The sequence below is a fragment of the Salvelinus fontinalis genome, chromosome 8 (assembly GCF_029448725.1).
Source record: "Salvelinus fontinalis isolate EN_2023a chromosome 8, ASM2944872v1, whole genome shotgun sequence".
NCBI classification, from domain to species: domain Eukaryota; kingdom Metazoa; phylum Chordata; class Actinopteri; order Salmoniformes; family Salmonidae; genus Salvelinus; species Salvelinus fontinalis.
Window position 1 is genome coordinate 20,483,178 of NC_074672.1, and position 23,823 is coordinate 20,507,000.

A 23,823-nucleotide genomic window follows, 5' to 3' on the forward strand; every position below is an offset into this window, starting at 1 on the left:
GTACCCTTCCCCAGATCTCTGCCTCACCACAATCCTGTTTCGGAGCTCTACGGCCAATTCCTTCGACCTCATGGCTTGGTTTTTGCTCTGACATGCACTGTCATCTGTGGGACCTTATATAGACAGGTGTGTGCCTTTCCAAATAATTTACAATCAATTGAATTTACCACAGGTGGACTCCAATCAAGTTGTAGAAACATGTCAATGATAATCAATGGCATCAAATCAAATCAACGTTTGTCACGTGCGCCGAATACAACAGGTGTATTCACTGTAGACCTTACAGTGAAATGCTTACTTACACCAACAGTGCAAAAAAAGGTATTAGGTGAACAATAGGTAAGTAAAGGAATAAAAACAACAGTAAAAAGACAATGGAAAATAACAGTAGCGAGGCTATATACAGTAGCGAGGCTATAACAGTGCGAGGCTATATACAGGCACCGATTAGTCGGGCTGATTGAGGTAGTATGTACATGTAGATCTGGTTAAAGTGACTATGCATATATGATAAACAGAGTAGCAACAGCGTAAAAGAGGGGTTGGCGGGTGGTGGGTGGCGGGACACAATGCAGATATTCCGGTTAGCCACTGTGCGGGGGCACTGGTTGGTCGGGCCAATTGAGGTAGTATGTACATGAATGTATACTTAAAGTGACTATGCATATATGATAAACAGAGAGTAACAGCAACGAAAATAGGGGTTGGGGGGGGGGTGGCACACAGTGCAAATAGTCCAGGTAGTATTTCATTACCTGTTCAGGAGTCTTATGGCTTTGGGGTAAAAACTGTTGAGAAGCCTTTTTGTCCTAGACTTGGCACTCCGGTACCGCTTGCCATGCGGTAGTAGAAAGAACAGACTATGACTTCGGTGGCTGGGGTCTTTGACAATTTTTAGGGCCTGCCTCTGACACCGCCTGGTGTAGAGGTCCTGTATGGCAGGCAGCTTAGCCCCAGTGATGTACTGGGCCGTACGCACTACCCTCTGAAGTGCCTTGCGGTCAGAGGCCGAGCAATTGCCGTAACAGGCAGTGATGCAACCAGTCAGGATGCTCTCGATGTTGCAGCTGTAGAACCTTTTGATGATCTCAGGACCCATGCCAAATCTTTTTAGTTTCCTTAATAGGCTTTCTCGTGTCCTCTTCACAACTGCCTTTGTGTATTTGGACCATTCTAGTTTGTTATTGATGTGGACCAAGGAACTTGAAGCTCTCAACCTGCTCCACTACAACCCCGTCAAAGAGAACGGGGGCGTGCTCGTTCCTCCTTTTCCTGCAGTCCACAATCATCTCCTTAGTCTTGGTTACGTTGAGGGATAGGTTGTTATTCTGGCACCACCCGGCCAGGTCTCTGACCTCCTCCCTATAGGCTATCTCGTCGTTGTCGGTGATCAGGCCTACCACTGTTGTGTCGTGTGCAAACTTAATGATGGTGTTGGAGGTGTGCCTGGCCATGCAGCCGTGGGTGAACAGGGGGTACAGGAGGGGACTGAACACGCACCCCTGAGGGGCTCCAGTGTTGAGGATCAGCAAGGCAGATGTGTTGCTACCTACCCTCACCACCTGGGGGCGGCCCGTCAGGAAGTCCAGGATCCAGTTGCAGAGGGAGGTGTTTAGTCCCAGGATCCTTAGCTTGTGATGAGCTTTGAGGGTACTATGGTGTTGAACTATGAGCTGTAGTCAATGAATAGCATTCTCACGTAGGTGTTCCTTTTGTCCAGGTGGGAAAGGGCAGTGTGGAGTGCAATAGAGATTGCATCATCTGTGGATCTGTTTGGGCGGTATGCAAATTGGAGTGGGTCTAGGGTTTCTGGGATAATGGTGTTGATGTGAGCCATTACCAGGTTTTCAAAGCATTCATGGCTGCGGACGTGAGTGCTACGGGTCTGTAGTCATTTAGGCAGGTTGCCTTCGTGTTCTTGGGCACAGGGACTATGGTGGTCTGCTTGAAACATGTTGGTATTACAGACTCAATCAGGGACATGTTGAAAATGTCAGTGAAGACACCTGCCAGTTGGTCAGCACATGCCCGGAGCACACGTCCTGGTAATCCGTCTGGCCCCGCAGCCTTGTGAATGTTGACCTGTTTAAAGGTCTTACTCACGTCGGCTACGGAGAGCGGAACAGCTGATGCTCTCATGCATGCCTGTGTTGCTTGCCTCGAAGCGGGCATAGAACTGATTTAGCTCGTCTGGTAGGCTCGTGTCATGGGCAGCTCGCGGCTGTGCTTCCCTTTGTACTCTGTAATAGTTTGCAAGCCCTGTCACACAAGATGAGCGTCAGAGCTGGTGTAGTACAATTCAATCTTAGCCCTGTATTGACGCTTTGCCTGTTTGATGGTTCGTCAGAGGGCATAGCAGGATTTCTCATAAGCTTCCGGGTTAGAGTCCCGCTTCTTGAAAGCGGCATCTCTACCCTTTAGCTCAGTATGAATGTTGCCTGTAATCCATGGCTTCTGGTTGGGGTATATACGTACATTCACTGTGGGGACCACGTCCTCGATGCACTTATTGATAAAGCCAGTGACTGATGTGGTGTACTCCTCAATGGCATCGGAAGAATCCCGGAACATGTTCCAGTCTGTGATAGCAAAACAGTCCTGTAGTTTAGCATCTGCTTCATCTGACCACTTTTTTATAGACTGAGTCACTGGTGCTTCCTGCTTTAATTTTTGCTTGTAAGCAGGAATCAGGAGGATAGAATTGTGGACGGATTTACCAAATGGAGGGCGAGAGAGAGCTTTTTACGCGTCTCTGTGTGTGGAGTACAGGTTATCTAGAATTTTTTTCCCTCTGGTTGCACATTGAACATGTTGGTAGAACTGATTTAAGTTTCCCTGCATTAAAGTCTCCGGCCACCAGGAGCGCTGCCCTGTTTGGTTATTTCCTTATACACCTGACTGAGTGCAGTCTTAGTGCCAGCATCCGTCTGTGGTGGTAAATAAACAGCCACGAAAAGTATAGCTGAAAACTCTCTAGGCAAATAGTGTGGTCTGCATTTTCTCACAAGATATTCTACTTCAGGCGAGCAAAATCTAGAGACTTCCTTAGATTTCGTGCATCAACTGTTGTTTACAAATATGCACAGACACCCCCCCACCCCCGTCTTACCGGAGTGTGCTGTTCTATCTTGCCGGTGCAGCGTATATCCCGCTAGCTGAATATCCATGTCATCATTCAGCCACGATTCTGTGAAACATAAGATATTACAGTTTTTGATGTCCCGTTGGTAGGATATTCGTGATCGTACCTCGTCTAGTTTATTGTCCAATGATTGCACGTTGGGGAGTAATATTGACAGTAATGGCAGCTTTCCCACTCGCCTTCTGCGGATCCTTACGAGGCACCCCGCTCTGTGTCCTCTGTACCTAAGTCACTTCCTCTTGCAAATAACTGGAATGTTGGCCTTGTCGGGTGTTCGGAGAATGTCCTGTGCGTCCTGCTTGTTGAAGAAAAAATCTTTGTCTAATCCGAGGTGAGTGATCGCTGTCCTGGTATCAGAAGCACTTTTGTGCCGTAAGATACGGTTGCAGAAACATTATTTACAAAATAATGCAAAAAACCACACATAATAGCACAATTGGTTGGGCGCCCGTAAAACTGCTGCCATTTCATATCAGGATTCACCTGAGCTCAATTTCGAGTCTCATAGCAAAGGGTCTGAATACTTACCTAAATAAGGTATTTCTGTTTCTTTTTCTTATACATTTGCACAAAAAAAATCAATAAAACGGTTTTCACTTTGTCAATATGGGGTATTGTGTGTAGATTGATGAGGAAAACAATTAATTTAATCCGTTTTGATAAGGCTGTAACGTAACAAAATGTGGAAAAGGGGAAGGGGTCTGAAAACTTTCCAAATGCACTGTAACTACTGCTGTACACACTTTTTCTATTCATATACTGTCCATGCCATCAGTATGCATTTCACGCTAAGTTCTACACCTGTTGTATTCGGCACATGTGACAAATAAAATTTGATTTAATACTGTCTTACACACCATTATATACAGTACCAGTCAAACGTTTGGACACACCTACTCATTCAAGGGTTTTTCTTTATTTTTACTATTTTCTACATTGTACCAGCCAACAAGTGCTCAGCATGTGGGAACTCCATCAAGACTGTTGGACAAGCATTCCAGGTGAAGCTGGTTGGGAGAATGCCAAGAGTGTGCAAAGCTGTCAAGGCAAAGTGTGACTACTTTGAAGAATCTAAAATATATTTAGATTTGTTTAACACTTTTTTGGTTACTACATGATTCCATATGTTATTTCATAGTTTTGATGTCTTCACTATTCTACAATGTAGAAAATAGTAAAAAAAAAAAAAACGAATGAGTAGGTGTCCAAACTTTTGACTGGTACTGTACATATACAGTGAGCTCCAAAAGTAGTGACAGTGACATTTTTAAAAATTGTTTTGGCTCTGTACCCCAGCACTTTGGATTTGAAATAATACAATGACTATGTTAAAGTTAAATTAATTTGAGGGTATTGTCATCCATATTGGGTGAACCGTTTAGTGAGAAAATTAGATGCACAAATATCATACCCTCAAGACATGCTACCTTCTCACCATTACAATAACAGTGGCGATTAGAATATTTATATATTTGGTATGATACATTTTTGTCATTTGGCAGACGCTCTTATCCAGAGCAACTTACAGTAGTGGGTGAATACATTTATTTAAAAAAATGTTTTCATACCGGTTGTGGGAATTGAACCCGCAGCCCTGGCATTGCAACCGCCATGCTCTACCAACTAAGCTACGCAGAACACTATGACACGGATATTTTTGCATCTGTAGAAGTGTTTAGAAACATATTATATTCTTACAAGTTACTCCAAAATGACAATGCAGAATTTACCAAACATTTTTATTGTTAACAAAATAAATCGGAAACAAACAGCAAATGCATCTAACACATTTGTAGAGTCACATGTTTGATGCAGTCATTGTGTGCTATGAATATGGGACCAAATACTTAACTTTGAGTACTTTAATACACAAGTGAATTTTCCCCAAAACTTTTGGTCCCCTAAAATAGGGGTATATGTACCAAAAGTGCTGTAAATTCACGATAACATGATTCCAGAAGACAGAAGTTTTTTTTAAAGACAACAGTCATTAGGATATTAATTTATTGAGTTTGATTATTATGGTAAAAGTTATGGTAAAATGGTTGAGTTGGCGACATTCAGTATAATGATCAATGGTATTAGACCTTCAGTACGACCGATCTGTAAAAAAAGGGACAATTTTATACAATGCACTCCAGTTATGTATCAGCCTACAAAGTGTTATATTGTCAGTAAATAGACCCTTCAGATTTACTCACATTGACATGTGGGAAGGGCAGGAGTCCATGTCCCGTCCAGGCTGCATGTGACGGTGCCTGGTCCATTCATCACCATGCCCCTGAAGCAGACAAATGTCACAGAGTCGCCCAACTCAAGTGGAATTCTAATTCCTCTTGTCCTTTGGGCATATTGTACTCTGGGATAGGGACATTTAATGTCTGTGAACAGAGATTAAAGAGTCAACATAAGCTTTTATTCTATTGGTTTTAAAGGGGTTGGTTCCTTAATATTACTCTCAGGGCCAAGTTCTCGGGAACAAAAACATAGCAAAAATAGTGCAGCTATAGAGTTGAACAGGAAATGGAACCTTTGCACTCTGGAGGTGGCGCACTCCATGTCCCATCTTTGGTACAGTAGAGCTCACTCGTTCCAATCAGTTTCCCTACGCGACACCGATAGCCAATCACAGTGCTGTAAACGTAAGGTGGTTCCAAATGGCCATTTACCTCTCCATTTACCACCTCAGGAGGTTTAGCACACTGTACAACTGAAAGTCACACACACAATGTACATTTACATGATTTAGATTACCTTTTTTTTTTTTTAAGATTATGGTGACAGAACTGATGTTCTAAACTAAAGCAAAGTTACCTAAAGCAATTGACCTATGACCCAGGTATAATATTGTGTGGTGCAGTAGACCATCTAAAAAATAAATGTGACACCTTCACAGACAGGAACACGCCCATCCCAGCCATCATTCATGCAATTTCTTACATTCTGTCCAACCAGCTGATACCTGGTGTAATAATGGGTACAAAAAGTGATTTAATATGACAACGCATCATTTTATTTGTACACTGCAACTATGAGAGTAGCCTTAAGAGCAAAAAGACATACTAGCAGAATAGAACTTACCCTTCATTACAAACCCCTGTGGCTGTATCTCCAAACTCTGCACCGGTATAGACGAAATGACCAAAAGACATCTCTCCAGCTGATCCACATGATTTGCCTTCGGACAAGAAAATGTCATTAAATTAAAATTTTCAGAAGGCACAAAACACACAAACATGAACTACCACAGAGTGACATATTCTAGACCATCTATGGCTCTGCTGCCACCTAATGCTTAAACAAGAGAAGAATGTTCTTTACATACTGTAGTACATAGGAGGAAGAAGTATTAATGATGTGCCAGAGTATATGAAAAGTATATGTAGAGTAACTAACTGTACATATACAGTACCAGTCTAAAGTTTGGACACCTACTCATTCAAACTCACACCTACTCACTCACTTTTTAAACTATTTTCTACATTGTAGAATAATAGTGAAGACATCAAAACTATGAAATAACACATATGTAATCATGTAGTAACCAAAAAAGTGTTAAACAAATCTAAATATATTCGTAGCCTTTGCCTTAATGACAGCTTTGCACACTCTTGGCATTCTCTCAAACAGCTTCACCTGGTATGCTTTTTCAACAGTCTTGAATGAGTTCCCACATATTCCGAGCACTTGTTGGCTGCTTTTCCTTCACTCTGCGGTCCAAATCATCCCAAACCATATCAATTGGGTTGAGGTCGGGTGATTGTGGAGGCCAGGTCATCTGATGCAGCACTCTGTCACTCTGCTTCTTGCTCAAATAGCCCTTACACAGCCTGGATGTGTTGCATCACTGTCCTGTTGAAAAACAAATGATAGTCCCACTAAGCCCAAACCAGATGGGATGGAGTATCGCTGCAGAATGCTGTGGTAGCCATGCTGGTTAAGTGTGTCTTGAATTCTAAATAAATCCCTGACTTTGTCACCAGCAAATCCCCCTCACACCATCACACCTCCTCCTCCTCCAGGCTTCACGGTGGGAACCACACATGCAGAGATAATCCGATCACCTACTCTGCGTCTCACAAAGACACGGCAGTTCGAACCAAAAATCTCACAGTTGGACTCATCAGACCAAAGGACATATTTCCACCGGTCTAATGTCCATTGCTCATGTTTCTTGGCCCAAGCAAGTCTCTTCTTCTTATTGGTGTTCTTTAGTAGTGGTTTCTTTGCAGCAACTCGAACATGAAGGCCTGATTCACGCAGTCTCCTCTGAACAGTTGATGTTGAGATGTGTCAGTTACTTGAACTCTGTGAAGCATTTATTTGGGCTGGTAACTCTAATGAACTTATCCTCCGCAGCAGAGGTAACTCTGGGTCTTCCTTTCCTGTGGCGGTCCTCATGAGAGAAAGTTTCATCATAGCGCTTGATGGTTTTTGCAACTGCACTTGAAGAAACTTTCAAAGTGCTTGAAATGTTCCGTATTGACTGTAAAGTAATGATGGACTGTCGTTTCTCTTTGCTTATTTGAGTTGTTCTTGCCATAATATGGACTTGGTATTTTAGCAAAAAGGTCTATCTTCTGTAAACCACCCCTACCTTGTCACAACACAACTGATTGGCTCAAACACATTAAGAAGGAAATCAATTCCACAAATGAACTGTTAATTGAAATGCATTCCAGATGACTACCACATGAAGCTGGTTGAGAGAATGCCAAGAGTGTGCAAATCTGTCATCAAGGCAAAGGGTGGCTACTTTGAAGAACCTCAAATATAAAATATATTTTGATTTGTTTAACACTTTTTTTGGTTACTACATGATTCCATGTGTGTTATGTCATAGTTTTGATGTCTTCATTATTATTCTACAATGTATAAAATAGTAAAAAAATAAATAAAAACCCTTGAATGAGTAGGTGTGTCCAAACTTTTGATTGGTACTGTACTTTCATCTATTCTGGCACATCATTTCATATGGTTTCTTACGTTCACATCTCAGAGTTACTGGCGTCCACCTCCCACTGACGCAGGTACTATAGTAAGTGCCTCTTACTCTCATGTATCCCAAGGCACAACTGTACCTGACCTGGTGACCAGGACCAAAATCTGCCTGTGCTCTACAGCAGTCAGAAAGGTGTGCGTTGGAGAGGTACGGTGGCACTCCACATCTGCCTACAGGAAAGGGAGATAGATAGAAATCACATCTGGTATAAAACCAATGCATCATAACATGTATTATATATTTCAATGATCAAAGTGACAGATCTTGGCTGGTGTGTTTACCATCAGGCTTGGGGCTTTCAATTATATCCTTAAAGGGCAGACAAAGTGGGAGCTCGGGCTGCCACTGGCCGTCTGGTCCACAGGTGAGCTGCTGGGCTCCAGTCAGGAGGAAGCCCTCGGAGCAGGCCAAGTTCACTGAGTCTTTGACCCTGTACACTGAGACAGTCTCACTCAGCTTCACACTGTTAGCCACTGAAGGAGCAGGGCAGGTCACGTCTGCTTGAACAACTTGTGGTTCACCTCCCTCTAGAATGATGACATTTCAAATGTTATTGTGGTTTTGTTTAATTCATTCTTGCATCTATAATGACAAAAAAAAGATGTACCTCATCTTGGAGATGAGGAAAAATGACCTCGTACTTTGGTAAAAAGCACAACATTGAGACTAGACTTAAAACAAGAGATCCTTTACCTGGCACACATTGTGGAATCTCCTCCATCCATTCCCCAGATCTTGAACATTTTATGTGGGCAGAACCTTTTAGCAGGTTTCCTTTAGAGCAGGAAATGGTTACATCTGATCCAGGTCTTCTACGCTTGATGGATGGGCTACCATTTGTTATGTTTAATATAGGGCACTTAATCTCTACATGAGTAAAAAAAAAAGATAGAAGCAGGTTAAAACAGTTACAACACAATTGACACAGAGTCTGTATAGCAGTTGTCCTAATCATGTCAGGATACTTACGTGTGCACTGTGGAAGAGAAGGAGTCCATTTGCCTTTAACCCCACATGTGACAGTGTTTGATCCATCCAAATAATAAAGGTCCTTGCAGGAAAAAGACAAAGAATCTCCAGATCTATAAACTGGCTTCAACCCATTGATCAACCTCTCCCCCTTTGCCTTGGGGGCTTTGCAAGTGATCTCTAGAAAAAAAGAAGCAGAAAATAGCTCATAGAAGTTTGGTGTCTCTCTGTGGTAGACGGCCATGCCCTATCATTACAGAGCACTCCTAACAAATCATCACTGAAGAATGATAATTAGAGTTTCAAAAAACTATGCAACAGAACAGACACAGCAATGTCTCCATAGAGTGGGAGGTGGAATTACAAGAGCTAGGCACCGCCATAACAAATCAAGGCTCCCCCAGCAATGAATATGGGCCAGACACCCCAAAAAAGTGAAAAGATTTCAACTTTGGGAACCCTTAAGTGATGTTGGGCACCCCTACTGAGTCAATGTGTTATTCAAACCAGGATGGACCTCACCTCCGACAGAGGGCAGACAAAGTGGGAGCCCGGGCTGCCACTGGCCGTCTGGTCCACAGGTGAGCTGCTGGGCTCCAGTAAGGAGGAAACCCTCAGAGCAGACCAAGGTCACTGAGTCTTTGACCCTGTACACTGAGGCAGTCTCACTCAGCTTCACACTGTTGGCCACTGAAGGAGCAGGGCAGGTCACTTCAGCTTGAACAACTTGTGGTTCACCTCCCTCTAGAATGATGACATTTCAAATGTTATTGTGGTTTTGTTCATTCATTCTTGTATCTATAATGACAAAAAAAATATGTGCCTCATCTTGGAGATAAGAGGACAAACAGATGCCTCCATCGAGACAATGACCTCATGCTTTGGTAAAAAGCACAACAACATTATGGGTGCCTATGATTTGGGCGATTTATACAAAATGTCATCCATAGAAGGGTCCTTTGGAGCCTAATTGAATAACTAATAACTAATTTAAGTTGGAACATTTGTGAGATTTTGGCCTTACCCAGACCTCTTTTAAGATTCCATAATGTTTCATCTGTAAATGCTAGAAAGCTAGAAATTGATGTCATATGAAGCTTTACTGTTTGCTCTGTAATATGAGTAGTAATTTCATTTCAATAATAATTTCCATGCATTCATTTGTTTTTTTAAATATAAACATAAATATTGAAGATATACCATTTTTGATTTGGCTACATTTGTTTCATATTGTTGAACATAATATACTCTACAGGCATATCAAAGGTCCAGAGTGGGATCCCTGCTAGTTAGAAAGTTAAGGTACATTTTATACAGAAAAATTGGCATATTAGGCAATGTAACCAATTGAAGCCCTCGTTTTACTTGTATCAACGCAAATCCTGTAAATTACCAGCAGAGGGCAACCATTTTGAATCCAATTTCACATTCACAATGTTGGTAATGCTTACAAATTGCATCATAACCACTGAGGTATAAGAAGAACTAGAAACTGCGTCCAAGATGTTCCAACCGTTTTTTCAAGGAAATCTACTCAAGTTCCAATTCATGAACCGTCTATACCCGGGTTGCATCCGGTTTATACAGACCAACATCACATGCGCACCAGCACTTAGTGAGCACAGGCGACATTATCGCATCATCCAAAAACATAGCAGACCTTGGATGAATATAAAATGTTAATATCAACATCTATGAGTGATGCAATAATATATATATATATTTTTTTTTTTTTCAATCTGCTGACGTGAAAATAATTTGAATAATTAAATGGATGTTTTGTGCACAAAGGTGATGACTAAAGTGTCTTATTAGGAATTTTCAAATCTGACTTCTCTATGTGGCCGTCTATAGAAACTGTCTTTCTGGGCCAGGTGTCAGTTAAACTGCAGTACCGAAGCAAAACTGTAGGAGTAGTCGAAACCGTGCTTCTAGACAAGAACCCTGGCCCCTTGATCATAACTCTAAAAGTAGCAGAGATCCCACTTTAAACTTTGATATGCCCATAGAGTATATTATGTTCAACAATATTAAGATATTCATATGACACCATTGTTTGCTTTGTAGCACCTACAGATAAAACATTGTGGAGTCTTAAAGCGGCAATAAGCAGTTGAAGCAATAACAAAGCGTTTTTCCCACCCCTGTTTTGGTAAAAAGCTGAAGGGTGGGGCTGGAGAAATGGAAGCACTCTCAAATTCATAGACAGTGCTATGGATGCATGGACTGACCATCCAAGATATATAGTTTTAACTATGTAATAAGGCTACAGTGTTTGTTTACATTTACTTTGTTTACAAACATTGGAGTAAAACAAGCTTATATTTTGGGTTCTGATGGGGCAGGAGAGTTGAACTAAGCCTATGCAGCATTTAAAAGTTATATTCTATAAGAATCACTGGGTACATATAATTAATTTGTAAGTCAAAAAAATGTATGTAGCAGCAGATTTCCCCTTTAAATGAGGCATGGTTAGGCCAAAATGTCACAAATAGTCCAACTTCCATTGATTATTTGTCAATTATGCTTTAAGATACAAATGGCAAATATGTCAACAATCCTTCCTCCAAAGGAACCTTCAATGGATTCACCTTTGTGGAAAAAAAGAAAAAAAATCATGGTCTTTTTTGTTCTAGTTTGGTGAGGAATCACCCTTACGGGACATTAGCTAGGACATTATTACCCATGCTGTGGTAGCCTAAAGGAACATTTGTTTGTTTACATGATATTCTAATGCTTTTGTAACAATGGGACAATTACAGACTGAATGTCCAAGGCCAACATGGTCAAGTGTCAACAACAGGATCTTGGTGTGTCATGCCTACAATCAACTAAACAAGTACAGGGCATGCCAGTCTGGTATTTCATACAGCAGAACCTACTAAATTGATTAGGATGCATGTTATATGTCCTACTTAGACAGGGACGGACCTGATCGCTGCATATTACTTTACGATTGATCATCAATGGTGCATACCTTCACACGTGGGAATCTCTCCACTCCAGCCTGAGTCCTTACATATTCTGTATTCCATCCCCTTCATTGTAAACCTGTGCAAATATCAGAGATTAAGAAAAAGCTGAGGCTATAGGCCTATTTCATTACATTCAAGACACTTACCCCTCATTGCATACTGCATATGCCTTGTCCCCCAACAAAGTCCCCATATAATGAAAGTATCCATTGAATAACTCCCCAGCAGATCCACAGTTCTTCTCTGAAGAGAGGATGGGACACATTAGAAAACAGCAGGGCAGTCAGGGAATGAATCCAGGGTGAGATACTGTGCCAAATTCAACATAATAACCACAGGGAACTGTTTGGGCCAAACAGCACTAAGACAGGCACACTGCAGTCCTCAAGGACTGAATTGAATATAAATGTTATTCCCAAATGTTCTCTTTGCAACCACCAGAGGGCCCCAGTAAATGTAAGTGTCAAATGACATCTACTTGCCACAACAACCTCATCCCAGAGACAGTTGTAACCATAATGATATGATGGTATGACATTCATTGAACCAGTGTTATGCACAACAACAATATATACGTATCTAAATGCTTAGCTGTAGGCAATTACTTACTTTCACACTTCATGGTTAACTGTGTCCATTTTCCATCTTGACACTTGATAGAGCGAATGCCACTGTTCTGAATGTAGCCCTCGGCGCATCTGTAGCGGACTTTTTCTCTATGGCTGAATATAACCTTTTTCGGTTTCATGTATATGTCCTCGAATTGCGTGTGTGGATAGGACGACGGCGCACCACATTTCGATGGAACTTGAGCTGTTTAGAAACAAAATTAGCCACATTAGCAACAGTGGCAATTCAAATCACTGCGTTCATCCGATGAATATGTAAAAATGCAACAAATGACATTGTCAGTATTAAAGTGGACTGTGCAATGTTAATTTTACGAATACAATAATCTCACCTGAGGCATGTAGGGCAAGTGATAAGAAGAACACGACATTATAAACCAGATTCATCGTTTCATGTGCGTTCGGGTCTTTATGCTCACCCGTTTAAACGTTATTGAGTTTAATAAAATTGTGTCGACTGGGTTATATTTTATAATTGGAGGGGAGGTGACGTAAAATGACGAGTAGCCTTGTAGGCCTACGTAGCTAGACTATTCAGATTTATTTACGTCAAGTAATCTGAGTTTTTCCATTGGTAATACTTAGACTCACTTCTATTTTGGAGTGAGTCTAAGTATCTAAACATGATTTTCAGAAATCATGTATGATAAGTGGTTCAAGAAACACCCCAACACAGGAAGGAGTGAGTCAAAGTTTCCCACAGGGCAAAAACCAGTGGTGTAAAGTACTTCAATTCTTGAAAAAATACGTTAAAATACTTTAAAGTGCTACTTAAGTATTTTTTGTGGTATCTGTACGTTACCATTTATATTTGACAACTTTTACGTTTAATCCATTACATTTCTACAGAAAATAATGTACTTTTACTCCATACATTTTCCCTGACAACCAAAAAGTACTCATTACATTTTGAACACTTAGCAGGACAGGACAATGGTGCAATTCAGTTATCAAGAGATCTGGTGGACTCACTAAACACAAATGCTTCGTTTGTAAATTATGTCTAAGTGTTGAAGTGTGGCTGGCCATGGCTATCTGTAAAACATGGTGCTGTCTGGTTTGCTTAATATAAGGAATTTGAAATTATTTATACTTTTACTTTTGATACTTAAGTATATTTTAGCAATTACATTTTCTTTTGATAGTCAAGTATTTTGAAAACCAAATACTTTTAGACTTTTACTCAAGTAGTATTTTACTGGGTGACTCACTTTCACTTGAGTAATTTTATTTTAAGGTATCTTTACTTTTACTCAACCATGACAAGTGTGGACTTTCTTCACCACTGGCCAAAAAAATGGTTGAATCAACATTATTTACAAGTCATTTCAACCACCAAAATCTACGTGATGATGTTGAATCAATGTGGAAAACTAATTGGATTTGCAAAAAGTAATCAACGTGAAAGATATTTCGTATTTTTTTTCACCCAACTTTTTACCTAAATCCAATGACATGGTGCATACTATTTATTTTACTTCACATTGAATTCAAATGTAAATCAAAACTAGACATAGAATTTACATCTGTTCCGAGTGGGTTGTATGTTTTACAACCCCATAACAGCATCTGCAATAACCAAGTATTCCAGCCACTCTCTTCCTATGAAGAGGCAGTTGCTATTAAATAAAACAATTTTAGGGTAGGAATCTAGGCTAAACTGGGATGGGTCTTCTGTTCCAAGATCATCAGGAACAGTCGAAGGTGGAGGCGACTGTGGAGCCATTATCCTGGCAGCGCTTGTGGAAGGGTGGGGCTCTGAACACCAAGCTTGCTGGAGTTTAGCAGCATCATCGTGTAACAGTTTAACTTTAGTCCGTTCCTCGTCCCGACCGGGGCACGAACCAGGGACCCTCTGCACACATCAACAACAGTCACCCACAAAGCATCGTTACCCATCGCTCCACAAAAGCCGTGGCCCTTGCAGAGCAAGGGGAACCACTACTTCAAGGTCTCAAAGCGAGTGACGTCACCGATTGAAACGCTATTAGCGCGCACCACCGCTAACTAGCTAGCCATTTCACATCGGTTACAATCGCTGTTGTCTTGGCGACAGCCTCAGTGGTTTAATGCTCCTGCTGCTCATCGCTCTCCTTTGTTTGGGTACTTTGGCGAAGCCAATCTTAGCCTATTTAGCTAGCTCGAACCAAATAATATGCCAAGGCAATTAACACTAATGATTTTTACAGCTACAGTTGAAGTCAGAAGTTTACATACACTTAGGTTAGAGTCATTAAAACTCGCTTTTCAACCACTCCACAAATTTCTTGTTAACAAACTATAGTTTTGGCAAGTTGGTTAGGACATCTACTTTGTGCATGACACAAGTAATTTTTCCAACAATTGTTTACAGATTATTTCACTTATAATTCACTTTATCACAATTCCAGTGGGTCAGAAATTTACATACACTAAGTTGAATGTGCCTTTAAACAGCTTGTAAAATTACAGAAAAGGATGTCATGGGTTTAGAAGCTTCTGATAGTCTAATTGACATCATTTGAATCAATTGGAGGTGTACCCGTGGATATATTTCAAGGCCTACCTTCAAACTCAGTGCCTCTTTGCTTGACATCTTGGGAAAATCAAAAGAAATCAGGCAATAACTCAGAAATAATTGTAGACATACACAAGTCTGGTTCATCCTTGGGAGCAAATTCCAAATGCCTGAAGGTACCATGTTCATCTGCACAAACAATAGTACGCAAGTATAAACACCATGGGACCACGCAGCCGTCATACCACTCAGGAAGGAGACGCGTTTTGTCTCCTAGAGATGAACGTACTTTGGTGAGAAAAGTGTAAATCAATCCCAGAACAACAGCAAAGGACCTTGTGAAGAAGCTGGAGGAAATAGGTACTAAAGTATCTATATTCACAGTAAAACAAGTCCTATATTGATGTAACCTGTAATCTGTAATCGATGTAACCTGAAAGGCCGCCATAAAAAAGACAGACTACGGTTTGCAGCTGCACATGGGGACAAAGATCGTACTTTTTGGAGAAATGTCCTCTGGTCTAATGAGACAAAAATAGAACTGTTTGGCCATAATGACCATCATTATGTTTGGAGGAAAAAGGGGGAGGCTTGCAAGCAGAAGAACACCATCCCAACCGTGAAGCACGTGGGTGACAGCATCGTGTTGTGGAGGTGCTTTGCTGCAGGAGAGACTGGCGCACTTCACAAAATGAATGGCATCATGAGGGAGGAAAAATATGTGGATATATTGATGCAACATCTCAAGACATCAGTCAGGAAGGTAAAGCTTGGTCGCAAATGGGTCTTCCAAATGGACAATGACCCCAAGCATACTTCCAAATTTGTGGCAAAATGGCTTAAAAACAACAAAGTCAAGGTATTGGAGTGGCCATCACAAAGCCCTGACCTCAATCCTAGAGAAGATTTGTAGGCAGAACTGAAAAAGTTTACCCAACGTATTGCCGGAAGCTTGTGGAAGGCAACCCAAAACGTTTGACCCAAGTTAAACAATTTAAAGGAAATGCTACCAAATACTAATTGAGTGTATGTAAACTTCTGACCCACTGGGAATGTGATGAAAGAAATAAAAGCTGAAATAAGTCATTCTCTCAACTATTATTTTCGCATTCTTAAAATAAAGTGGTGATCCTAACTGACCTAAGACAGGGAATTTTTACTAGGATTAAATGTCAGGATTTGTGAAAAACTGAGTTTAAATGTATTTGGCTAAGGTGTATGTAAACCTCCAACTTCAACTGTAGATAGCTAAGAGTGAAACAGCTTCAACTGTAATCTTGACCCTGCCCTTACAATTCAAAATCAAATATATCACAGCTCAAGTTATTCACTTAGCCTACCACAGAGATGAGAAGCGATTTCCCCCACTTTTTATGGAAACCCAAAGGAGTCATACGACTCATACCTAAATGCCCAGTGGCTTTCCATAGCCCCCTTAAAAACACAGCAGCACACCTTGTCCAATGTGCGCAGGGAAGATACAGATTTGTTTTGCGCCAACCTGTCACTCAGTCATTTGAACTTTTTTGCTATTTTTATATAGGGACATAAAACTGAGGGGGATAAAGTTTGAACTGAGGGGGCTAAGCCTCCTGTAGCCCCCTCATGGAGCCATGCCCGTATCAGCATTTGATCAGCATTTAATGATGAACAGCTCACAATTTCAGTGTCCATCTATTAACTACACTCACTATTAAGAAAACACAAAATTTTGTACTTTCACTATTCAAAAATGAGAATCAGAATTTTCCTCAATTACAAATAGAGTAATACAAGTTTCTATGCAACTCATGACATTGCACAACACCTTCTCCACACCTTAAAGTGTTGTTGGTTTAGGACTTTAGATAAAGGGTAGCTCCTGTTGTGGTACAATTAAGTATTTTACAGTCTTTTGGAAGATGCCTACACTGATACACAAACACCAACAAGGGTGTGAAAGTGTTGGGTATAGCATGACAACTATGTTACAGTGCACCACAAAGCACCTACTTTAATTTCAGCCATTAGTGGTTGTCTCTTCCCTGGCTGTACATATTCAAATGTGAATCAGTAATACATTATATCAAAGCACTGTTAGAAACCCCTAGCTGACTGAACCAATGAAATATTTCTAAGAATGATTTTGTTTACTGTACAAGGGCACTTAAAATATATATTTATTTATTTAACCTTAATTAAATAGGCAAGTCAGTAAAGAGCAAATTCTTATTTACAATGATGGCCTACCAAAAGGCCTCCTGCGGGGACGGGGGCTGGGATTAAAAATAAAAAAACAAATATAGGACAAAATACACATCACAACAAGAGAGACACCACAACACTACATAAAGAGAGACCTAAGACAACATAGCATGGAAGCAACACATGACAACACAGCATGGTAGCAACACAACATGACAACATGGTAGCAAAACAACATGGCAGCAGCACAACATGGTACAAACATTATTGGGCACAGAAAACAGTGCAAAGGGCAAGAAGGTAGAGACAAGAATACATCACGTGAACAAGCCACAACTGTCAGTAAAAGTGTTTCCTGATTGAGTATTTGAATGAAGAGATGGAGATTAAGGTCCGGTTTGAGTGTTTTCTACAGCTCGTTCCAGTCGCTAGCTGCAGCGAACATCCAGGGATGTGTGTGCTTTTGGGACCTTTAACAGAATGTGACTGGCAGAACAGGTGTTGCATGTGGAGGATGAGGGCTGCAGTATGTATCTCAGATTGAGATCTAAGAGGGTTTTATAAATAAGCATCAACCAGTATACTACAGAGTAGTATAGAGTGCAGTGATGTGTCCTACAAGGAGCATTGGTGGCAAGTCTGATGGCCAAATGGTAAAGCACATCTAGCCACTCAAGAGCACCCTTACTTGCCAATCCATAAATGATATCTCCGTAGTCTAGCATGGGTAGGATGGTCATCTGAATCAGGGTTAGTTTGGCAGCTGGGGTGAAAGAGGAGCGATTACGATAAACAAAACCTAGATTTAACCTTAGCCTGCAGCTTTGATATGTGCTGAGTGAAGGACAGTGTACCATTTAGCCATACTCCCAAGTACTTGTATGAAGTGACTACCTCAAGCTCTAAACCATCATAGGTAGTAATCACACCAGTGGGGAGAGGGGCATTATTCTTACCAAACCACATGACCTTTGTTTTGGAGGTGTTCAGAACAAGGTTACGGGCAGAGAAAGCTTGTTGGACACTAAGAAAGCTTTGTGTTTGAGCGTTTAACACTAAATCTGGGGAGAGTTCAGCTGAGTATAAGACTATCATCTGCATATAAATGGATGAGAGAGATTCCTACTGCCTGAGCCATGTTGTTGATGTAAATTGAGAAGAACGTGGGGCCTAGAATGGAGCCTTGGGGTACTCCCATGGTAACAGGCAGTGGCTGAGACAGCAGATGTTCTGACTTTATACTAGGGCTAAATCAATATCAATAATTAGAGGTAATTACTTCCCTCAATAACGATGCAAAAACGTTTAGATTCATTTTCGATAATGTTGATATAGAATAGTTAGGTACAGCAGTCCATTTCACCTCTGTGATGCAGCAGGAACGTGCGGAGAAGTGACAATATGCACGTGGAGAGGTATACTCCCACTAAAAACCACTTAGCACCTCGAGTGATGGAGTAGACACTATTAACCAGCAGCTTCCAACAAAGAAATTATTGATTAAAAAGGGTTAAATTGTTTCAGTAATTTGGAAGTGGTTTGGATTTTTGAATTCCGACAAAGAGCAGAGCAATGTTCGGTGCAAATTGTGCCATAGACAGGTAGCTACGAAGTCTGGTAATACGACAAACCTTTTCAACATCTGAAGCAAAATCACTCTTTGGATAAACGCCCCTCAAGCACCAGCCGAAGCAGTCAACACTGACAGCGTTTATGCCCTACAAGCAAACATCAAAAAGACAATCACAAATGCTATTATGCATTGCTAAGGACATGCTACAAATTAGCACAGTCGAAAAGGAAGGTTTCAAGAGGCTTATCAATTTAATTGACCCCCAGGTACGTGCTCCCTGGCCGCAAACACGGAACAATTTTCCTTCAAGTATAATTTTGTGTAGCTCACATAATATTTTTTTTTTACCTTTATTTAACTAGGCAAGTCAGTTTTACTTATTTACAATGACGGCCTATCGGGGAACAGTGGGTTAACTGCCTTGTCCAGGGGTAGAACGACAGAATTTTACCTTGTCAGCTCGGGGATTCGATCTAGCAACCTTTCGGTTACTGGCCCAACGCTCTAACCACGGTTTGTTCAGGCATTCTTGAGTTTGAAGCAGATATGCACCTTTTAAACATTATTGGATTAATATTGTGATAATTATCGTTATCAAATGTAAAAAATATATAGATATCGTGATAATTTATTTGCCATATTGCCAAGCCCTACTTCATACACTGCAATCTTTGAGGTAGTTAGCAAACCAGCCCAAAGACCCCTCAGAGACACCAATACTCCTTAGCCGGCCCACAAGAATGGAATGGTCTACCGTATCAAAAGCTTTGGCCAAGTCAATAAAAATAGCAGCACAACATTGCTTGGAATCAAGAGCAATGGTGACATCATTGAGGACCTTTAAGGTTGCAGTGACACATCCATAACCTGAGCGGAAACCAGATTGCGTACCCGAGAGAATACTATAGACGTCAAGAAAGCCAGTCAGTTGATTATTGTAATGTTTTTCCAACACTTTTGATAAACAGGGCAAAATAGAAATAGGCCTATAACAGTTAGGATCAGCTTGATCTCCCCTTTTAAATAAAGGATGCACTGTGGCTGCCTTCCAAGCAATGGGTACCTCCCCAGAGAAAAGAGATGGGTTAAATAGGTCAGAGATAGGCTTGGCGATGATAGGGGCGGCAACCTTAAAGAAGAAAGGGTCTAAACCATCTGACCCAGATGTTTTTTTTTAGGTCAAGTTTAAGGAGCTTCTTTAGCACCTCCGGCTGCAGGGAGAAACTTTGTAGTGGTGCAGGGGGGGAAAAGTAAGGAGCATGGGGAATAGTCGCATTAGAAGGGGTGGGAGATGAGGAAATGTTGGATGGGCAAGGAGGCATGGCAGTCAAATAGACTTAATGAAGTGGTGATTAAAGCGCTCAGCCATATGCTCATTGTCAGTAACAACCACATCATCAACATTAAGGGACATGGGCAGCTGTGAGGAGGGTTTATTCTCCAGGTCTTTAACCATTTTCCAGAACTTCTTGGGGTTAGATCCACAGAGAGAGAACTGCTCCTTAAAGTAACTTTAGCCTTCCAGATAGCCTGAGTACACTTATTTCTAATTTGCCTGAATGAGAGCCAGTCAGCCTGAGTATGCGTGTGCCAAGCGATTTGCAAAATGGAATTATTGAGGTGGAGTAACTCTGCTCTTTATGGGCGCGTATTTATTAACGATACCAATGAAAAAAGAAGGTCCATGATTCTTCGACAGAGGGGATCAAGCTGATTCTACAGTCATGGCCAAAAGTTTTGAGAATGACACAAATATTAATTTCCACAAAGTTTGCTACCTCATTGTCTTTAGATATTTTTGTCAGATGTTACTATGGAAGGCTGAAGTATAATTACAAGCATTTCATAAGTGTCAAAGGCTTTTATTGACAATTACATGAAGTTGATGCAAAGAGTCAATATTTGCAGTGTTGACCCTTCTTTTTCAAATCAAATTTTATTTGTCACATACACATGGTTAGCAGATGTTAATGCGAGTGTAGCGAAATGCTTGTGCTTCTAGTTCCGACAATGCAGTAATAACCAACAAGTAATCTAACCTAACAATTCCACAACTACTACCTTATACACACAAGTGTAAAGGGATAAAGAATATGTACATAAAGATATATGAATGAGTGATGGTACAGAACGACAAAGGCAAGATGCAGTAGATGGTATAGAGTACAGTATATACATATGAGATGAGTAATGTAGGGTATATAAACATAGTGGCATAGTTTAAAGTGGCTAGTGGTACATGTATTACATAAAGATGGCAAGATGCAGTAGATGATATAGAGTACAGTATATACATATACATATGAGATGAGTAATGTAGGGTATGTAAACATATTAAGTGGCATTGTTTAAAGTGGCTAGTGATAAATTTTTACATAATTTCCATCAACTCCCATTATTAAAGCGGCTGGAGTTGAGTCAGTATGTTGGCAGCGGCCACTAAATGTTAGTGGTGGCTGTTTAACAGTCTGATGGCCTTGAGATAGAAGCTGTTTTTCAGTCTCTCGGTCCCTGCTTTGATGCACCTGTACTGACCTCGCCTTCTGGATGATAGCGGGGTGAACAGGCAGTGGCTCGGGTGGTTGTTGTCCTTGATGATCTTTATGGCTTTCCTGTGACATCGGGTGGTGTAGGTGTCCTGGAGGGCAGGTAAGCAAATTGGAGTGGGTCTAGGGTGTCAGGTAGGGTGATATGGTCCTGATATGGTCCTTGACTAGTCTCTCAAAGCACTTCATGATGACGGAAGTGAGTGCTACGGGGCGGCAGTCCTTTAGCTCAGTTACCTTAGCTTTCTTGGGAACAGGAACAATGGTGGCCCTCTTGAAGCATGTGGGAACAGCAGACTGGGATAAGGATTGATTGAATATGTCCTTAAACACACCAGCCAGCTGGTCTGCGCATGCTCTGAGGACGTGGCTGGGAATGCCGTCTGGGCCTGCAGCCTTGCGAGGGTTAACACGTTTAAATGTTTTACTCACCTCAGCTGCAGTGAAGGAGAGCCCTGCCACATACCTCTTGTGTCTGAGCTGTTGAATTGCGACTCTACTTTGTCTCTATACTGGCACTTAGCTTGTTTGATTGCCTTGCGGAGGGAATAGCTACACTGTTTGTATTCGGTCATGTTTCCGGTCACCTTGCCCTGGTTAAAAGCAGTGGTTCGCGCTTTCAGTTTCACGCGAATACTGCCATCAATCCACGGTTTCTGGTTTGGGAATGTTTTAATCGTTGCTATGGGTACATCGTCAATGCACTTTCTAATGAACTTGCTCACCGAATTCGTCAATGTTGTTGTTGGACGCAATGCGGAACATATCCCAATCCACGTGATCGAAGCAGTCTTGAAGCGTGGAATCAGATTGGTCGGACCAGCGTTGAACAGACCTGAGCACGGGAGCTTGCCGTTTTAGTTTCTGTTTGTAGGCTGGAAGCAACAAAATGGAGTCGTGGTCAGCTTTTCCGAAAGGAGGGCGGGGGAGGGCCTTATATGCGTCGCGGAAGTTAGTATAACAATGATCCAAGGTTTTACCAGCCCTGGTAGCACAATCGATATGCTGATAGAATTTAGGGAGTTTTGGTTTCAGATTAGCCTTGTTACTACTGGCAGCAATATCCTTGCCTGTGAAGCCCTTTTTGTGCAAAGCAATGATGACGGCACGTGTTTCCTTGCAGGTAACCATGGTTGACAGAGGAAGAATAATGATTCCAAGCACCACCCTCCTTTTGAAGCTTCCAGTCTGTTATTCAAACTCAATCAACATGACAGTGATCTCCAGCCTTGTCCTCGTCAACACTCACACCTGTGTTAATGAGAGAATCACTGACATGATGCCAGCTGGTCCTTTTGTGGCAGGGCTGAAATGCAGTGGAAATGTTTTTGTTTTTTTGTGGATTCAGTTAATTTGCTCACTCTTCATAACATTCTGGAGTATATGCAAATTGCCATCATACAAACTGAGGCAGCAGACTTTGTGAAAATGTATATTTGTGTCATTCTCAAAACGTTTGGCCACAACTGTATACCAATTTATAGAGGCCAGGTCATGAAGGAAGGCTTGCTCATATTTTTTTTTTTTTTTAGCAAGCGCATCTGACATATCAAGACAGGTCGTTTCACTGAGCAGCCATTACGAACACAGGCTCTAAAACACTGATCACTAAGATCATTACAGAAAACACCAGACTGATACCGATCAGGATTATTTGTAAGGATAACATCAAGGAGAGTAGCCTTTTCTGGGTGTTTGGAGTCATATCTTGTGGGATTGGTAATAATCTGAGAAAGATTTAGAGACTCATTGCTTTAGGATTTGGTCAGGTGGTTTAATCATGTCCCAGTTTAGCTCACCTAGCAGGACAAATTCAGACTTGGTGTGAAGGGCCAGGAGAGAGCTTAGGGCATGTAGGGTACAGGCCGGTGCTGATGGTGGCCGATAACACCCAGCAACAGTCAACAATGAGTTATTTGAAAGCTTAATGCATAAAACCAGCAAATCAAATTGTTTTGGGACAGACTTGGTGGAGACAACCGAGCACTGAAGGTGTTCCTTGGTAAAGATTGCCACTCCATTACCTTTGGAAGATCTGTCTTGCCGAAAAAGATTATAACCAGAAATGTTATCAGTGCTCAAACACTTTCTTAACCACATCTCAGTAATGGCCAACACATCTGGATTGGAGCTGTGAACCCACTCTTTCAATTGATCCATTTTAGGTAATAAGCTTCTATTGTTAACGTGCAGAAAACCCAGGCTTTTACAAGAGCAGAAATCAGTGAAGCAGATGTCAGATCACAAAACAGAATTGGGGCTAGCAACAGTTGATGGGCCAGAGTGTACATTACATGCACATTTCC

At 41.3% G+C, this 23,823-nt stretch overlaps 1 protein-coding gene across 3 annotated transcripts; it reads right to left on the reverse strand.

Moving 5' to 3' along the window:
• Window positions 1-4,862: 4,862 nt before the first annotated feature.
• Window positions 4,863-13,211, reverse strand: LOC129860842 (complement receptor type 2-like). Of its 3 annotated transcripts, XM_055931676.1 has the most exons (14): window positions 13,050-13,210; window positions 12,698-12,901; window positions 12,235-12,331; window positions 12,091-12,164; window positions 9,636-9,857; window positions 9,114-9,293; window positions 8,838-9,011; window positions 8,426-8,671; window positions 8,129-8,314; window positions 6,224-6,320; window positions 6,031-6,104; window positions 5,673-5,852; window positions 5,344-5,523; window positions 4,863-5,245 (listed from the first exon to the last, which is right to left on the reverse strand). In XM_055931676.1, the coding sequence occupies exons 1-14, from the start codon at window positions 13,102-13,104 to the stop codon at window positions 5,232-5,234; spliced, it is 1,983 nt and encodes a 660-aa protein (XP_055787651.1). In that variant the 5' UTR covers window positions 13,105-13,210; the 3' UTR covers window positions 4,863-5,231. The 3 variants fall into 3 exon arrangements, with proteins under 3 accessions (XP_055787651.1, XP_055787653.1, XP_055787652.1); XM_055931677.1 differs by lacking the exon at window positions 4,863-5,245 and having other exon boundaries at window positions 5,344-5,423; window positions 13,050-13,211; XM_055931678.1 differs by lacking the exons at window positions 12,235-12,331; window positions 13,050-13,210 and having other exon boundaries at window positions 12,698-12,785.
• Between the last annotated feature and the right edge of the window lie 10,612 nt (window positions 13,212-23,823).